Source organism: Muscardinus avellanarius (assembly GCF_963383645.1).
Source record: "Muscardinus avellanarius genome assembly, chromosome: 13".
Lineage (NCBI taxonomy): Eukaryota > Metazoa > Chordata > Mammalia > Rodentia > Gliridae > Muscardinus > Muscardinus avellanarius.
Window position 1 is genome coordinate 24,151,199 of NC_137799.1, and position 19,021 is coordinate 24,170,219.

Consider the following 19,021-nt stretch of genomic DNA (forward strand, 5'->3'; position numbering starts at 1 on the left):
ACACAAAGAAAAGAGAAATTCCTCCTCGGGTAGGTCTAGTGACTTTAAATGAGGATGCATTCGGGAGTGGCTGAGAAGCAATAAAAAATCCATGTGTCCTAATTCAAATTTATCTTTCTGCACCACCCTCAGATGTTCTTCTACCATCAAGACATAACCATCTGGAGAGACACCTGCACCATATCTGCCTCTCCCTTTTGCTTTTCTCTCTCCTGAATTTAAGTGCTGAATCCTCTTAATGTTACCTCTGGAAAGCATCTACCCTTGCCCTGCCTCTGGCCCTGTTGCATTTGTCCAGGACTAGCTAAAAACATGGCTGCTGCCACTATTAAAGAAGCTCAGGCTCCTGGGTCTTTCTGACCCTTCGCACTTGGTCTTTTTGCTTTCCCATCATCTTCTCCATGGTCGCACTCCACTCTGTGCGGGGAAGGTTGTGCTCACCAGCTAGTACCACTGTGCGGACCCGGATGTACAGCACCGGAGCGATTGCACGGTGTGCTACAGCGGACGGACATCCGCCGGAAGCCGAGGGGTGGGGCGGGTGGAGGCGTGGCCTGACCTGGCCAATAGAGTCACTGAGTTCAGTGTCAGAGGTCAGGTCCTGCGATGGGAATTTTCCCCAGTGGAGAAGGCCGTAGGAAGAGGTTTTACCTCAGGTAAAAGCCCTGGGAGACCTGGGAAAGGAGCGAGGGAAGATGTTCCCTAGCCGAGTGTAAGGAAACATACAAACAAGGACAGAGCAAAAGTATGATAGCTGAGAAGTTTGAGGCCTGGCTTATGTGGCTTGGGGGAATGAGATCCCAGAATTCGCGTTCACCTGACCTAATGAGGCGAGAATATGGCTGTAAAGGGCACAGACAGAAAGCGCCAGTGGGATTTCAACCTGCCAAGTCGTCTGGGTTCATCAACGAGAGAAAATAAATGAGCCTCGTCTCCTCTGTGACTTTACATTGTTAAAATGTGGTTTTTATGTGAGGGAATGAGAAAGGGGAGAAAAGTCCAGGCGCTCTGGAAAAATGGGAGATGAGAAACCAGCTGGAAGAGCCACACTTCTGTGTGCTTGTAAATAATACCGGGGCCACCCGTAACCCTAGTACTTGGGAGGTTGAGACAGGAGGTTGCATGTTTGAGCAACTTAATAAGATGTTGCTTCAAAATAAAAAATAAAAGCAGGGTGTAGCTCAGAGGTAGAATGCCCCTGGGTTCAATCCCTAGAAATTAATAATAATAGATAATAATAATAGATAATAATAATAATACAATGATAATGGAAAAGCTTACTTCCCTGGCCCTGTGCCTCTGATCCTGCCTAATTTTTTGTTGTTGTTTTTGTTTTTGTCTTTTGTGGTATTGGGAATTGAACCTATGGGCATTCTACTTCTGAGCTATACCACTCACACCCACCCCAGCTCCTCGCTGCCCTATTTTATTTATTTATTTATTTATTTATTTATTTATTTATTTATTTCGGTACTGGGAATGGAACCCAGGGGATTTTCTACCTCCTGGGTATACTCCCAGACCTATTTTATACTTTATTTGGAAACAGGGTCTCACTAAGTTGCTGAGAACCTCACTCAGTAGCTGAAGCTGGCCTTGAACCTGTGCGATCCTCCTGTCTCAGCCTCCCAAGCGCTGGTATTATAAGTGTGCAGTACCATGCCCGGCTTCCTATTTTATTTTTAAACAGGGCCTCGCTAGGTTGGTAAGAGACTCACCACTTGCTGAGTCTGTTCTCGAACCTGCGATCCTCCTGTCTCAGCCTTTCAAGAACTGGGATTACAGACATATGCTATCACATCCAGCTGAGCTTGCCCAATTATTGTATGCATTTCCATTTTGGTTGGATTAAAACCAATCAGGAGACAGAACAAGAGAAAATCTTTAGAAATAGGTAAGCAGCAAAAATTGAGGAATTGCTGCAGTTCAGAAATTGATCATTTAGAAATTCCTTCTTTCTGCCAGGCATGGTGGATTCCCATGTAATGCGGAATCCACCATGTATTCCCAGTAATGAGGAGGCTGAGGCAGGAGGATCACAATTTGGAGACCAGACACAGCAACTTAGTGAGCCCTTGTTTCAAAATAAAAAAAAATTAAGCAGGCTCCTGTAATCCCAGTTCTTATGAGGTTAAGATAGGAGTTTTGCAGGTTTGAGACCAGTTGTAGCAATTTAGCAAAACTCTCAGCAACTTACTAGAACCCTGTTTCAAAACAAAAAATAAAATAGGGCTGGGGTATAGCTTAGAGGTAGAATGCTGCTGGGTTCAATCTCCAGTACCAAAAATTAAAAATACCTTCTCTCTAACCATGATTTTGCTTGTTTCCCCCATGTCTTTGATTTTATAAAATAAGGCAAATTTATTTTTCTTCCCATCCACCCACTACTATACTATTTTATTCATACTACTAACTATATGATGGGTTCAGATATCTATAATTCCATGAAATTCTAAGAATTATAAAATGTATGACATCTTAAGTACTATATATTAACATGGATTTTATTAAATAAATTTTTATTGGTGCATTGTAGTCGGACATCTCAATGGGAAAAAAAAACTTGTGGAGATACACATGCACACATCACCCAATCAACCTCTACCCAATCTCTAACCCCTTCCCCTCCCACCTACCCATGCTTGGCTTCCTGATTGACTCTTATATGTTTACGTACATCATGTGCTTTAAAGAGTTTCCCTTATCCTTCCTCTTATCCCCTCAGATATGTCACCTTCATCGCTCCTCTATAGGGTCCCTTCTTCATCTAGAGTTCCTCCTGTTACCCATTTCTCCCTAATATTTTGCACATTTAAGAAAAGCATCTGATTTCTTATTTTTGTGACATTTCACTGTAAATGCCATGATTTTGTTCTCCCTTATGGATGAGCAAAATTCCATTGTGTACATTTTTAGCATGAATTTTTTTTTCTTTTTGGTGGTACTGGGGTTCCTGGAAGCCCTTCTACCTTCGGGCTACACTCCCAGACCTATTTTATATTTGGAAACAGGGTCTTTTTAAGCTAGCACGGCTGGCTTCGAACCTGTGTGATCCTCCTGTCTCCGCCTCCCAAGCGCGGGGATTACAAGGCTATGCCACCACGCCTGGCTAACATGGATTTCAATGATTGACTTTAATACTTTTTTTTGGTGTTTCTTTTTTCTTTTTGTCTTTTTTTTTCTTTTCTTTTTCTAGCAGTACTGGTGATGGAACCCAGGGGCATTCTACCTCCGAGCTACACCCCAGCCACATTTTTTATTCTTTATTTTGAAACAGGGTCTCACTGGGTTGCAAATGGCCTCACTAAGTAGCTGAGATTGTCTGCAAACCGCTATCCTCCTATATCAGCCTCCCAAATGCTGGTATTACAAGTGTTTGCTGCCACGCCTGGCTCAGTAATAACTTTTTAAGATAGTTAATAATGATGGTAAATCTAAGGCTGATAGAAATATTAGGCTTCAGGGCTGGGATATACCTTATTATATTATATATTAGCACTTGCCTTATATGTGAACCACCTTGGGTTTGATCCCCAGAAATGGAAGGAAGGAAATATGAAAATGAAATTAGGGTTCACAAAAAAGTTTAAGAGAAATGCTGACCATTAACTGAATGGGTAAACTAATAGTGTCCTTATTTTTAACTTTTTGAAATGACTTATAGAATGAGATACAATCATAAATTTTTAGAAGGTTTAATATAAAGAAATGGAAATTCTAAAATTAACATTTGAGCCAGGCCTGATGGCTCATGTATTCCTCCAGTATTGGGAGGCTGAGACAAGAGGATCACAGGTTCAAGGATAGCCTCAGCAACTTAGTGATACCCTGTTTCAAAATAAATAAAAAACTATAGGGGTGTAGCTCAGAGGTATAATACCCCTGGGTTCAATCCGTATTGGCAAAAACAAAAAAAATATTAAAATTTGAAAAAATAAAATCAACATTTGCTACAAAGATCAGTGAAACACTCTATGGAAAAAGGCATAGAACTGCAATGATTGGAAATATTCTCTAAAAAGTAATCACCAGTAAGAAAATGCCATATTGTCATTGTTTAAGTAGAGTGAACGAGAGTGGTACCACACTTTCTGGTACTACACAGTGTGACAATGTTAAAACTAACCTAGAGCCGAGCATGGTGGCGCATGCTTGTAATCCCCGCGCTTGGGAGGCGGAGACAGGAGGATCGTGCAGGTTTGAATCCAGCTACTGCACTGGCTTAAGAGACCCTGTTTCCAAATAAAAAATGTATAAAAATAGGTCTGGGAGCGTAGCCCAGAGGTAGAAGGGTTTCCAGGAACCCCAGTACCACCAAAAAAAAAAAAAAAAAAAAAAAAAAAAAAACCTAACCTAGAAGTATGTCGTGGTGGCACAGGCCTGTAATCCCAGTACTTGGGAAGCTGAGACTGGAGGGTCACAGGTTTAAGGTCAGACTCGGCAACTTAGTGAGACCATCAGCAACTTGGCGAGACCCTATTTCAACATGAAACAATAAAATACCAGCTCTCTTAGTTCTATACATACAGCAGTTGAGTAATTAAGGATGTTCACTTGATGATGCAGCTACGGATGGTGGCACATACCTATAATCCCAGTACTTGGGAAGCTAAAGCAGGAAGATCTCAGGTTTGAAGCCAGTTGCAGCAACTTAGCAGGTTTCTCAGCAGCTTAGTGAGACCCTGTTTCCAAATAAAAAATAAAATAAGGATGGATGAGGGTGTAGCTAATAAGTAGAATGCTTCTGGCTTCAATCCCCAGCACACAGAAGGAAGAGAGGGAGGGAGGGAGAGAAGGAGAGAAGAGAGGCAGATTCATAGTCCTTTAATGTAGTTGGAATCTGCAGATCATTTTTTTGTTGTTGTTGTACTGGGGATCGAACCCAAAGGCATTCTACCTCTAAGTTATACAGTTCAATTTTATTTATTATTTGGATACAGGGTCTCACTAAGTTGCAGAGGGCCTCACTAAGTTGCTGAGTATGGCTTTGAACCTGTGATCCTTCTGTCTCAGCCTCCCAAGTACTGGGAATACAAGCATGTGCCTCCATGCCCAACTTTCTTCAGGTCTTTTGGTTTAGTACTTTACCCACAGATAAGGAAATAGCTACACCTCAAAGAAATTTAAAATAATAATGATTAAAGCAAGACTATGTGGGTTAAAATGTTTTGTCATTTTCATTTAATGAAATCTTATTGACAGACTACTATATGGGAACTTTTAGCTTACATCTAACTTCCCAAGACATTTTTTTTTTTGGTGGTACTGGAGTTCCTGGAAACCCTTCTACCTCTGGGCTACACTCCTAGTACCTATGTTTATACTTTTTAAATTTTATTTGGAAACAGGGTCTCTTAAGCCAGCGGCTGGCTTCGAACCTGAGCGATCCTCCTGTCTCTGCCTCCCAAGTGCGGGGATTACAATGTCTTGGCTCCCCAAGACATTTTTAAATGATCAAAATACTAAGAACTTTCTGATAAACTGAACTCTATCCTAGAGTAACTTATAAGTGTAATTCCTTGGGGTCTTACATTATTGAGAACCATCCTGGCCTAATTCATCACTCTGAATTTTACTTACTGCTTCATCAGATGAATTTGTTGATTTATCAATAATGACCTGTTAATTTAATTGCTTTACCATAGCATAGTTGTTTTATTTTAAAAAAAACAGCTATTAGAAAATTCTAATTTTAGATGTTTTTTTAAGTAAGAGAATGGAAATAATTTCCCAAATACTACTTGACTGCTTCAGCACAGACTTCTGCCCTTGGTTATGAAATTTACAGACCACTGGAGAAACCTCACTCTCCTAGGAGAACCACTCTACCAGTCTTAAACTCCAGCCCGTTTTGCAACAAATGATCACACAATATATTTCAATCCCCAAATAACAGATATATGGATTAAGTAGGAAAAAACACATAAATAATTTATAATAACCCATATTATTTTATATTAGATTTTAAGTCATAGCAATAAATTTTATTTTCATAGTTAACTTTCCATTCAGAACCTTTTTAAAAATGACTGAACCAAAGGTTTGTAATTAAGAGATTTTGTGCTTTTTGTTTTGCTATTTTAACTTTTATTTTTTATATTTTCAGATGTTGAAATTTGTATTGTTTTCAAAGAAATGAAACATGTTTCCAGCATTCAAATATTGTGCAATTGACTATTTATACGAGGTAGAGTTACTTGCTTACTATCTATTTACTAAAAGTTATATTCTGAAAAGTATTGTCTGCATTCTGTGTATGATAATTTATAGTAATCCTTAACTTTCTAATTCTTTTTTGATTCATTTAAACTTCCCAATTTTATTTTATTTTATTTTATTTTGGTGGTACTGGGGATGGAATCCTTCTACCTCCGGGCTACACTCCCAGACCTATTTTATATTTTTATTTGGAAACAGGTTCTCTTAAGCCAGTGCGGCTGGCTTTGAACCTGTGCGATCCTCCTGTCTCTGCCTCCCAAGCATGGGGATTACAAGCATGCGCCACCACGCCCTGCTAAATTTCCCACTTTTAATATACCTTAAAGTATCACTTTGGAGATTAGGAGTGGAGTTATCATATGACCTAGCTATACCACGCCTTTGTATTTATCCAAAAGAATTATAGTCAGCATACTATAACAATACATGCATACCCATGTTTAGAGAAGTGCAGTTCACAATAGCTGAGTTATAGAACCAGGCGGAGGCATCTGTCAATGGGTGAATGGGTAAAGAAAGTTAGTACAGATACACAATGTAGTTTTATTCAGCCATAAATAAGAGTGAAATTATGTCATATGCAGAAAAATGGATTGAATTTGAGAGCATTATGTTAAGTGAAATAAGCTAGACTCAGAAAGTCACGTGTTTTCTCTCTCATGTGGGTCTAGCCTGTGTAGGGAGAACAGTTAAGAGTAATGGGAGTTAAAGTTGAGAGTAATGGGAGTTAAAGTTGAGAGTAAAGGTGGAGCCAAATTAGAAGTTTGACTAATTTACAAGTTTACTCAAGTGCTTTAACATTGCTTTAAAGGACCAATATTTAAATAAAGTATTTAAGCCAGGCGTGCTGACACACACTTGTTATCCCAGTATTTGGGAGGCTGAGACGGATCAAAGATTTGAGACCATCCTCATCATCTTAACAAGGCAGCAACTCAATGAAACCATTTCAAAATAAATAAAATTGGGCTTGGGATATAGCTTAGAGATAGAATGCTCCTACGTTCAGTCCCCAGTACCACACATTATACTGGCTAGTAGGAAAAAGCACATTGCTAAGTGATATATAAGTGATGTGATTTTTTTATCAAATACACATATTTTATTATTATTATTATTATTATTATTATTATTATTATTATTATTATTATTTTGGTGGTACTGGGGGTGGAACCCAGAGGCTTTCTACCTCCGGGCTATACTCCCAGACCCATTTTATATTTTGTTTGGAAACAGGATCTCACTAAGTTGCTGAGAGCCTCACTAAATAGCTGAGGCTGGCTTCGCACCTGTGCCATCCTCCCATCTCAGCCTCCCAAGCGCGGGGATTACAAGTGTGTGCCACCACGCCCGGCTCAAATACACATATTTTAGACTTAGAAAAATATAGATAATACATCAAAAACAAAAAAATATTAATAATTACTGATATTATTAGGAACCTTGAATTTCTCAGTTATGTGGTTCTATTATATGATATTTTATTGCAAGCAAGTATTTGCTTTTAAAGAAAAATTATGTAAGTTTAAAACAACTGAAAATTTAATATTCTGGATATTAATAGATGAGTCATAGATATTACAAGGTTGTATATCTCACCTCCTTACAGAATACAGTCAGGAAGAGGCTTTGCAGAAATGCTTTATTGCTTCAAGTTCCTTCATGTTTATATCAGGATGAAAAGTATTCAGATGTTACTCAGGTATTTGATGATAAATATAGAAGGCCATGGACAAGAGGTATGTCTTGTTTTTATTTCTCAAATGTGCTTTAAAAATTATTTGAGAGGTTGGTCAATGAATAATGAAGGAAATGCTGTGCCCGGGTTTGGTGGTATACATCTATAAATACAGCTACTTGTAGGCTGAAGCAGGAGGATCCCAACATATAACTGTTTTTCCGACCTGAGTAAGACCTTTAAACCCTTTGACCTTCCATTTTTGTGATATTCACTATCCTTTCTCATGCCATCACTTCCTTTCTCATGCACTGTAGATTCAATGGTCAGTCCTGTAATCACTGCCTTACAAAGCCTTTCGATTCCCTTGCCTCTCCTTCCTTTGTATTAACTTATGAAAATGCCTACTTACTCCCTTGTAGTAACATAGGAAAACATCCATTCTCTGTTCATGTACTATGGAACAAATGAAAAGTACTGGGAAAAATTATCCAACCATGCTGAATGGATTTATTTCAAATTGTCATCATAAATTTCAAATGATTGCCCAACAATGATAGATAATAGTATATTCCACAATAATATTATCTGTCTTGCTCTTTAAAACAGCTGTTTCATATATTTCCCTTAAACTTTCAACGACTATCCCTCCCTCCCCTTTCTATGACTTTACCTCCACATATGATTAGAGAAGTTGCTATTCAATAGACACCAGATTTTTTTTATTTTGCTTATATAGATAGGAAGATAGGGTATGTAGGCACTTATATTAGTAAGGTGGTAGAAGTGTGAAGATTAGGTAATTCTTTTTTATTTTTATCTGGGATCATAGTGCTACCTGAGACAGAAGCTGTGAAACCGAGGGTGGTATGTTCAGGTGGTATTGTCTTACCTGTGGTTGAGTTTTAGGGAGGTAGGTTATAATAATGAGAATGATTACTTACATATTTGGAGTCAGGTGTCACTTTGGAAAAATTACATTTATGAACAAATAAAAACAATACTTTAGAGCTTGGCATGAGGGTGCACACTTGTAATCCCAGTACTTAGGAGGCTGAAACAGAAGGATCTGGGTTCATAGCTGCTTCAGCTACTTAGTGAGGCCCTTTGCAACTCAGTGAGACCCTGTTTCAAAAAAATAAAGAATAAAAAAATAGAGCTTGGGGGTATAGCTTGGAGGTAGAATGCCCCTAAGTTCCATCCCCAGTACCGCAAAAAAAAAAAACCACTTTGTGAGCAAAATAAAGTTTTACAATGAAAAAGATTGTTTTGCTTTCTTGTACTAAATATAAGAGAAAATTTAGATGCTTAATTATTCTCCTTTCTAGTCTCAGCTGTTCCAGTTCAGGGAACGACAGATAACTCAGTCTTGGATCAGTGGAAAGCAAGTTTCTCTGTAGAAGATTTCCATAAAAAGTACGTGTCCTTAGCCTCAAATTTCCCTTTATATCTAGAAGATGGTAAACAGTAAGTTCTTCAGACACATAAAAAGGGAAAAATTTCTCATTTCACATGTTTTGTTCATTTATCTAAAATCCAGCCAGCCAACAAACAAAATAGCCCTAATGTGAATCACAAAGAGGAGGTTAGTTGTGATTTATGTACTTTTTTTAACCTTCCCTAATTTATATATTTTAATTGTTCTCTTTACATTTGTGTTGCAAAAGACACTCAGAAATAAAAAATATGATTTTAATCAGTAAGTAAACCAGGTAGAAAGTGTTTATAGAAAATCTTTTATAGGAAGATCAGTCATTTTTCCTGTAGCAATCATGCATGTTTAGAGCTATTTCCTAGTGTCAAAATGTTATTTATACAGCTGGGTGTGGTGGCACATGCTTGTAATCCCAGGACTTGGGAGGCTGAGACTGGAGGATCGCAGATTCAAGGCAAGCCTAATTTATAGGCTTAGTGAGGCCCTCTGCAACTTAGTGAGACCTTGTTTCAAAATAAAGAATAAAAAAATAGGGCTGGGGGTATTGCTCAGAGGTAGAATGCCCCTGGGTTCAATCCCCTGTACCACACACAGAAAAAATGTTATTTATATATCGGGCATGGAGGCGCACACTTGTAATCTCAGTAAGTACTTGGGAGGCCGAAACAGGAGGATTTCAGGTACAAGGACAAGTTCAGCAAGTAGTGAGACTCATCAACCTAGCAAGACCCTGTTTTCAAATAAAAATAAAATAGGTCTGGGGACATATCTTGGAGGTAGAAAGCCCTGGGTTCGATCCTTAGTACCAACAAAAGAAAAAAGTGTTATTAGCTCAGTCCTTCATCAAATATTTGCATATTTGTGTGTTGTATATAGCATACAGAAATGACCAATACATAGTATCTATCCACAAAGAACACAATAAATAATTACTTGATGAGTCATTTACCTCTAGTTATCTCCTTTCTTCTTTTTTCCCTTTCTTCCTTCCTTTCTTTTTCTTTCTTTTTTTTTCATGGTTGAGGATTTGAACTCAGTGGAATTCTACCTCTGAGCTGCACTCCAGCCCTTTTTATTCTGTATTTTGGAATGGGGCCTTGCTAAGTTATTGTACTGGCCTTGAACCTATGATCCTTCTGTTTTAGTATTCAAAATACTGGGGGTTTTCCCTTAGCATTCTCACAGATATATCCAAAACAACTACCCCCACAACTTAGAGGAAGAAAGATTTATTTGCTCATAGTTTTCCACGGAGATTTGGGGGTTCTGATCGTGTAAGGCTAGGGACTTCAGATCTCAGGGCATGGCAGTGAGAAGCGGATAGAGAGAGGAGAATACAAGGCTTCACTCTCACATTCTGAAGGCCAGAAGCAAGAACGAGGTCAGTGGAGGAGGAACCATATAAAACCCCCAAGGTTGTACCCCCAGAGACCACCTTCTCCAGGAACATCCTACCACCCGGGTCACCACCCAGATAAATCCATTGCAATGGATTTATTCACTGCTGAGATCAAAGCTCTCATTACTTAATTACAGCAACCCTGACTATTAATAAATGAGCTCTTTAGGGAATGTCCTATATATAACAATAACAGGGTGCATGCCATGGCTCCCAGCTTGTATCTTACTTTGATGATGACTGATCAGTGCTTCTCAAACTTTACTATAGATGAATTACCTGAGGATCTTATTAAAATGCAGATTCTGAATCCATCAGTCTGTGCAGGGGCCTAAGATCCTGCATGTGTAGTCTGCTCTTAGGTGTTACTAGTGTTGATGAGCCAAGATTTCTTGTAAGTTACAGTATACAAGATGATTTCTAAGGTCTTTATTCACACTGAGTTACATTAGTAGTACTGAGTATTTACAAGTAGGAGAGATCAGCTTCACAGCAAAGTAGGAATTGAATTTAGGCTAGGTATTGAAGGAGAAAGTAACTTGGGAGAAAGTATTTGGGAAGAGAAAAACAACATGTCTGAAGGCATAGAGCAGGAATATGCGGTGAGAATGCAATAAAGGTATTGATAAAGGTAGTTTGCCTCAGTTAAAAGATCCATCTACAAAGTAAATGGGAGACCCAAAGGAATGGCCACCTCATCGTTTCGCAGTACCAAGATAGAGTCATGGCAAATAAGGGGAAATTTTTAACACCACTCAGAATCAAATTTACATTCCTCAGCCTCTTTGTAGTCAGACATAGCCATGTGAGTAAGTTCTTCCTAACGGAATATATGTGAAAGAGGCTTATGCATTTTCTGTGAAATATTCTTTTTTTTTTTTTCGGTGGTACTGGGGTTCCTGGAAACCCTTATACCTCCGGGTTACACTCCCAGACACCTATTTTTTATATTTTTATTTGGAAACAGGGTCTCTTAAACCAGTGCAGCTGGCTTTGAACCTGCGTGATACATGCGTGCCCCACCACGCCCAGCCTGGGAAATATTCTTAAAGGGAAAAGATATATTTTTCTTTCATTTTTGTCCTTCCCTCACACTGGAATAGGATATAATAACTGGCTCCAGCAGCCAGTTACCTTTACTTTACCTCTGTATACATTTAACTTCATCATTTCCATTTTTAGAAAATGTTTTTTTCATTAAGCTGGGTGTAGTGGCACACACCTGTAATCCTAGCACTTGGGAGACTGAGACAGGAGGATCACGGTTTCAGTGCCAGCCTTAGCAACTTAGTGAGGCTATCAGTAACTTAGTGAGACCTTGTTTCTAAATAATAAAATAAAAAGGATTGAGGGTGCAGCTTGAAGGTAGAATGCCCTTGAGTTCAAGCCTTAGTACCACACACACACATACACAACACACACATAGACCCCAAAATAAAAGAAAATGTGTTTTTTCTTAAGTTATTGTTTAAAATAGCAAACTATTACAACAAACTTAAATTTCTAATAATAAGGAACCTGTTGAATAACTTATGATTTACTGATTATGTTAATTAGCCTTCTGTTACTTTAACAAAGTGTCTAAGATAATCAGCTTATAAAAAGTAAAGGTTTTTTTTAGCTCCAAGATTTGGAGGTTCCAGTTTATGTTTGACTGACTAGCCCCATTACCTTTGGGCCAATAGTGAGATAGCATATCATGGCAGAAGCACATGGCAGGGCAGGTGGGCTCAGCTCATACATGAAAAGCACAAAAGAAGAAAGGGCCAGGTCCACTGTCCCCTGCAAGAAATCCCCCAGTGACCTGTACCTCCCTCTGGACCCAACCTCTTACAGGTTCCACCACTTCCAGTAGTGCCACTTTCCTTTGGAGGATGTGTAAACCCAAACCATAGCACAGGTACAATGAGATCTTGCTCACCCATTCAGAAATGACGTGAATAATCTGGGCGTGGTGGTACACGCTTGTAATCCCTGCACTTGGGAGGTGGAGACAGGAGGATCGCGCAGGTTCGAAGCCAGTCATGCTGGCTTAAGAGACCCTGTTTCCAAATAAAAAAGTATAAAATAGGTCTGGGAGTGTAGCCTGGAGGTAAAAGGGTTTCTAGGAACCCCAGTACCACCAAAAAAAAGAAAGAAAATGAAATGACATGAATATACATTGATTTGCATGTAAATTTGTCCATGCTTCGTTATATAGCAGAAAAGAACAGGGTACAGAAAACTATGTACATGAATCCATTTTTAATTTAAATATTCAAAATAATATTAAAAATAATGTGAGAAATTTACATAGCTTTTGCATTCATCTGGGCTGGTGGAGCCTCTGATCATTTTTCTTTGTATCTGTTGGAGTTTATTTTTCTACAATGAACATATACTATTTACAAATAAAATAATTTAAAATAGAATATAGATAAAAATCAGTAATTTTATAATATCATAGAAAGACAATTCCAAGAATGGTGACCCTGAGTAATGGTGAATTTGAAGAAATCATTCCAAGTTCAAATCCAAACTCCCCAACTGAAATAGAGGAAGACATATTATGTGCCCATAAGAATTACAGTGAAGCCTTTATGCTGATTGAGAGCTCAGAAAAATTTCCTGCACTCCAGGCACAGAACCAAGGTAGAGTATTTGTTACTTCTATCATTATAAAGTATTTCTTAGTAATATGTATATTTTCATTTGACTTTGTTCTTAATTAGATTTAAATTTTTATTTTATTAAAGATAACTACCTACCTAAATTTAAGTCTAAGCTTTTGCTATGTTAGGAAAATACTTATTCTTTCTATTAATCTCCTGTTTGTAAATTGGGCTTTTGTTTTTGTTCATTTACATTTGCTCAGCCTCAAAATAGCCACAGAGATTTGATCCCAGTGTGCTCATAGCATATTGCTACAATGACACTGACATCTGTGTTCACCTCTTATGACATAGCAACCTAGTATGTGAGGTTATGATTATATACTTTTTCAAAATATGTGGACAATATTCAATTTATTCTAATTTATGCCAGCTACTCTTCTAATGCAGAATTAATATCCATAAGATCTGAAGAACTCAAAACACTTAACACCAAAAATAACCCAATCAATAAAAAGGCAAATGAACTGAACAGACACGTCTTAAAAGGACAAATAGCCAATAATTACATGAAAAAGGGTTCAACATCTTTATCTGTCAGGGAAATGCAAATCAAAACTACACTGAGATCCCATCTCACCCCAGTCAGAATGGCTTCCAGGAAATATGAAAAACCAATGCTGGTGAGAATGCAGCATTTACATTCCTTCACTTTGGTTGGAATGTAAATTAGCCACTATGAAAATCACGGAGGTTCCTCAAAAAACCTAAAAATAGAACTACCATGTGATCCAGCAGTACCCCTCCTAAGAATATACTCAAAGGAATTAAGGTCAGCATGCCATAGAGAAACCCCCATTCCCATGTTTATTCTAGCACAACTCATAGCCAAATTATGGAATCAGCCTTGGTGCTCATCAGTGGATGAATGGATAAAGAACTCCTATTGTACATCCATTGAGGGCTACTTTAAACACTTTTCTTCATAAAGATGTCACCAATCTTTTATAAGATTTTTCCCAAGTATTTTAGTGCCAGTATTAATTGTATGTCTAATCAAGTTTTCTGTTTATTGTGTATGTATAACAAAAGACAGTTGATTTATAGTGCTTTTATTTTACTCATTCCTTAAACTCTATTAACTCTAATAATTGTTTTAATAATTATATTGTCTATAAAGAATGGTCATATATTTCTTCCCTTACACTATATATTTTTTTCTTACTATGCTGTGTAGGAGCTCCAGTGCATTGTTTCATGGAAGCAGTGATAGTTACCATCTTTGTCTTTTTTCTGACAGTAAAGAAAATGCTTTTAACATTTCCATTCCATCATGAAATTGGTGAAATGTTAGAAGCATTTCCTTTACTAAACACTCATAGTCCTAGAATACAAAGATAAACTATTTTACTATAATATTGTAATCAGACTTTACATGCACTATATTATTATTATTTTTTAATTTATTTTTTGGTATTAAGATGGAACCCCAAGGGCATTCTACCTCTGAGCTACTTGTTTTTTCAATTATTGTTATTATTTATGTTGAAATAGGGTCTCACTAAATTGCAGAGGGCCTCACTAAGTGGCCGAGGTTGGCCAAAAACCTGTTATCCTTCTGTCTTAGCCTCCCAAGTACTGGAATTACAAGCGTGTGTCACCATGCCTAGCTTGCACTGTATTATTGTTGTTGTTATTATTATTATTATTATTATTATTATTATTATTATTATTATGTGTGTGTGTGTGTTGTGTGTGGTACTGGGGATGGAATTCAGGGGCTTTCTAACTCCGGGCTATACTCCCAGACCTATTTTATATTTTATTTGGAGACAGGGTCTTACTATGTTGCTGAGTTGGGAGCCTCACTAAGTAGCTGAGTCTAGCTTCAAACCTGTGCAAGCCTCCTATCTCAGCCTCTCAAGTACTGGGATTACAGGTGTGTGCCACAATGCCTGGCTGCACTATATTATTATTTTTTTTTTGGGTGGTACTGGGGTTCCTGGAAGTCCTTCTTCCTCCGGGCTACACTCCCAGACCTATTTTATATTTTTGAAACAGGGTCTCTTACGCCAGCGCGGCTGGCTTCGAACCTGCGCAATCCTTATTTTTAATGTTAACATTCTTTGGAACATTTTACAGTGTCCTAAGGTTTAAAAAAAAAACATGACTTTTTGTCGGGTGTGGTGGTGTACCCTGTGTACACAGGTTCATGACCAGCCTCAGCATCTAAGAGAGGACCTCTGCAACATAGTGAGACCTTGATTCAAACTAAAATATAAAATAGGGTTAGGGATATAGCTCAGAAGTAGAACACTGATGGTTCAATACCAAATCCTCCAATTCCATAAATATGGCTTCTACTGACCACACTTTCTTTTGTTCTTTTCTTTCTTTTTTCTTTCCTTTTTCAGTACAGGGGATTGAATCCAGGGGCACTTTTTATTTTGAAATAGGGCCTCACTAAGTAGCTAAGGCTGGCTGTGAAACTTTGATCCTCCTGTCTCAGGAGGATCCTAGTACAAGTACTAGGATTACAAGTGTGTGCCACCATGCCCAGCTTTTTTCTTTCCTTTTTTTTTTTTTTTTTTTTTTGTTTTAATGGCTGTATACTTATTTGGGGGAGGGGGGCTTTCTGGGATTTAGCCTGGGACATTCTACCTCTAAGCTATTCTCCTAGTCCTATTTTATTTTTATTTTTATTTTGAAACAGGGTCTCACTAGGATGTTGAGTCTTGTTACCTGATGAGGCTGTCCTCACACCTTTCTCAGCCTCCCAAATAATATGATTACAATTGTGTGCTACCACACCTGGCTATGACTTCAGGTTTTTTTTTTGTTCTTGTTTTTGTTTTTTTTTTTTTGTTTTGTTTTTGTTTTGTTTTGTTTTGTTTTGGTGGTACTGGGTTCCTGGAAACCTTTCTACCTCTGGGCTACACTCCCAGACCTATTTTTATACTTTTTTTTTTTAAACAGGGTCTCTTAAGCCAGCATGGCTGGCTTCAAACTTGCATGATCCTCCTGTCTCCGCCTCCCAAGCCCACCACGCCCGGCTATGACTTCAGTTTTAAATCTTAATATGTATCACACATTTCCTAATTTGAGATAAATATTAATTTCAAATAAGTACATAAATGAATTTTTCATTTCCCATTATTTCACTAAAATGAATTCTTGAGCCAGGTGTGGTGGCAAATGCCTATAATCTTAGTACTTGGAAAGCTGAGATAGGAGAATCACAGGTTCAAGTACAACCTCAGCAAATAGTGAGACTCTCATCAATCTAGGAAGATTCTGTTTCAAAATAAAATAGGACCAGGAGTGAACCTTGAAAGTAGAATGCTCCTGGGTCTAATCCCCAAATCCCCAATTAATATCTCTCTCTCTCTCTCTCTCTCTCTCTCTCTCTCTCTCTCTCTCTCTCACACACACACACACACACACACACACACACACACACACACACAAAATTGCTGAATATGATATTATTTGGTATAAATATTTTTAACTATATGTTCATCCACTAGCATAGTAGGAAGATACCCTGTTCTCATGAACCTCATCATTATAAAGGCATATTACTGCTCTGATGTTGCAGTGACTCATTTAAACCAGTGTGATAGCCTCATTTCTTCAAGCACTGGAAGAAGGCTGACCTCTTTCTGTGCCTAGCGCAGCCATGGCTCATGGTCCCAAGAAGCACCTGAAGCGGGTAGTAGCTCCAAAGCATTGGATGGTGGGTAAACTGACTGGTGTGTTTGCTCCTCATCCCTCCACCAGCCCCCACAAGCTGAGGGAATGTCTTCCTCTCATCATCTTCCTAAGAAACAGGCTTAAATATGCCCAGACAGGAGATGAAGTAAAGAAGATTTGCATGCAGCACTTCATTAAGATTGATGGCAAAGTCCGAACTGATATATGGTTTTATGGATGTCATCAGCATTGACAAGACTGGAGAGAATTTCCGTCTGATCTATGACACCAAGGGTCGCTTTGCTGTTCATTGCATTACAACTGAAGAGGCCAAGTACAAGTTGTGCAAAGTGAGAAAGAGCTTCGTGGGTACAAAAGGAATTCCTCACCTATTATCATGTCCGAGCATCATATCACACATGATGCTCGGACATCCGTTACCCTGACCCCCTCATCAAGGTTAATGATACTATTCAGATTGATTTAGAAACTGGCAAAATCACTGGTTTCATCAAGTTTGACACGGGTAACCTGTGCATGGTGACCGGAGGTGCTAACTTGGGAAGAATTGGCATGATCACCAACAGAGAGAGACATCCTGGCTCTTTTGATGTGGTTCATGTGAAAGATGCCAATGCCAACAGTTTTGCCACTCGGCTCTCCAACATTTTTGTCATTAGCAAAGGAAACAAACCATGGATTTCTCTTCCCCAAGGAAAAGGTATCCGCCTCACCACTGCTGAAGAGAGAGACAAGAGACTGGCAGCCAAGCAGAGCAGTGGGTGAAATAATGGCCTCTAGCTGACTTCCTCAAAAAGGAGAAATCTTTATACTTAAAAAGACAATACATGATTGGCTGCCTTTAAAAAATAAAAAATAAATCAGTGTGATAAACAAAAGAGTATATTTTACTTTGCATTTTAAAAATTACTGGTGTTTGTTGGCCATCTATGTGCTTTTCTTTTGTGAAATGCTTCTCTTTTGTCCATTTTTGTTTGTGTGTTATCTTTATATATAACAGTATCACTAATTCCAGATATATAAAACTTGAATCTAACCAGTTCTGTTAATGTTATTCATTATGATTTCTTTCATTACCTTTATACTTAGAAAATTCTTCCATAATTAGATAACTATTTGTATTTTCTTTAAAGCTTTGTATAGTTTTATTCCCTCTATACTACAGCCTTTGTATAATGATAAAGAACCTTGGCTGTGGTGAGATGCTGCCCTCAAGTGGCTTCATCAAAAAAGGGTAGCTGGAAAATAAGGCTTGGTGATTGGCATGAGATGTCCACATGTAGTTCTGGAAATGTCAGAACGTTTCTTTAGGTTGGAAAGATGGCTAGAGGTTTGTGTTAGAAAGAGGAAAGCAAAGATGGGGATATAAACTGATGCTATTTTTACCGTGAATATGACTTCATTCATATTTGTAAAATGTATTGTATGAGTAAGCCATCTTTAACGTTCTCAAATAAGCCCTCCTTTGATATAGAATTAATTTACTAGAGACTTCCGGGAAGATGGCGACCAAGAAAAGCGGGGCTTAAGAGCCCCGCTAACAACTAATCTCCATTACCACAAAATCAGCGCCTTTCATAGCCAGAAAACACCATCACCAGAGAAACAAAAAAATCACCAGGCTCCAGAGAGAAAGCAGACTGAGAACAGAGCTCAGAGCCACAGAGGAGATACACTGGCCTCACGCCCGAGGACGCGGCAGCAGCACCATACTGCCGGCGGCAGCAGCAAATTCACCGGATGGCTACAGCAAGCCGAGGTGAGCCGCTGCAAAACAGCCAGGTGGGATTTCTTGCCGCAGGTAAAATCTAAAGCTCCCAGTGGCTGAGCTCAGCGCACGCCGCAGGGATTCAGAGTGGAAATCAAAACCAAGAAGAAATACGCCAGCCTCACGGCCGAGGGCGTACCAGCGGCGACATATTGCCACCGGCGGCAGCAGCAGCAGTGAATTCACCGAGTCCAGTACAGCTACATCTGCGTACTCA

General features: G+C 38.6%; 1 protein-coding gene and 1 pseudogene across 2 annotated transcripts in view; both read left to right on the forward strand.

The window, feature by feature from the left end:
• Window positions 1–467: 467 nt before the first annotated feature.
• SHOC1 (shortage in chiasmata 1) overlaps window positions 468–19,021 on the forward strand; it is a gene marked incomplete at its 5' end in the record, with an annotated part of 107,779 nt that continues 89,225 nt past the window's right edge. The window contains 4 exons of the mRNA XM_080708913.1: window positions 468–593; window positions 7,895–7,958; window positions 9,226–9,313; window positions 13,178–13,362. Of these exons, the coding sequence (XP_080565039.1) occupies window positions 468–593; window positions 7,895–7,958; window positions 9,226–9,313; window positions 13,178–13,362 (463 nt within the window). The remainder of the gene's footprint in view (window positions 594–7,894; window positions 7,959–9,225; window positions 9,314–13,177; window positions 13,363–19,021) is intronic.
• Window positions 17,002–17,801, forward strand: LOC308272385 (small ribosomal subunit protein eS4-like; annotated as a pseudogene). The gene has a single exon. The product of its transcript is annotated as a small ribosomal subunit protein eS4-like (transcript).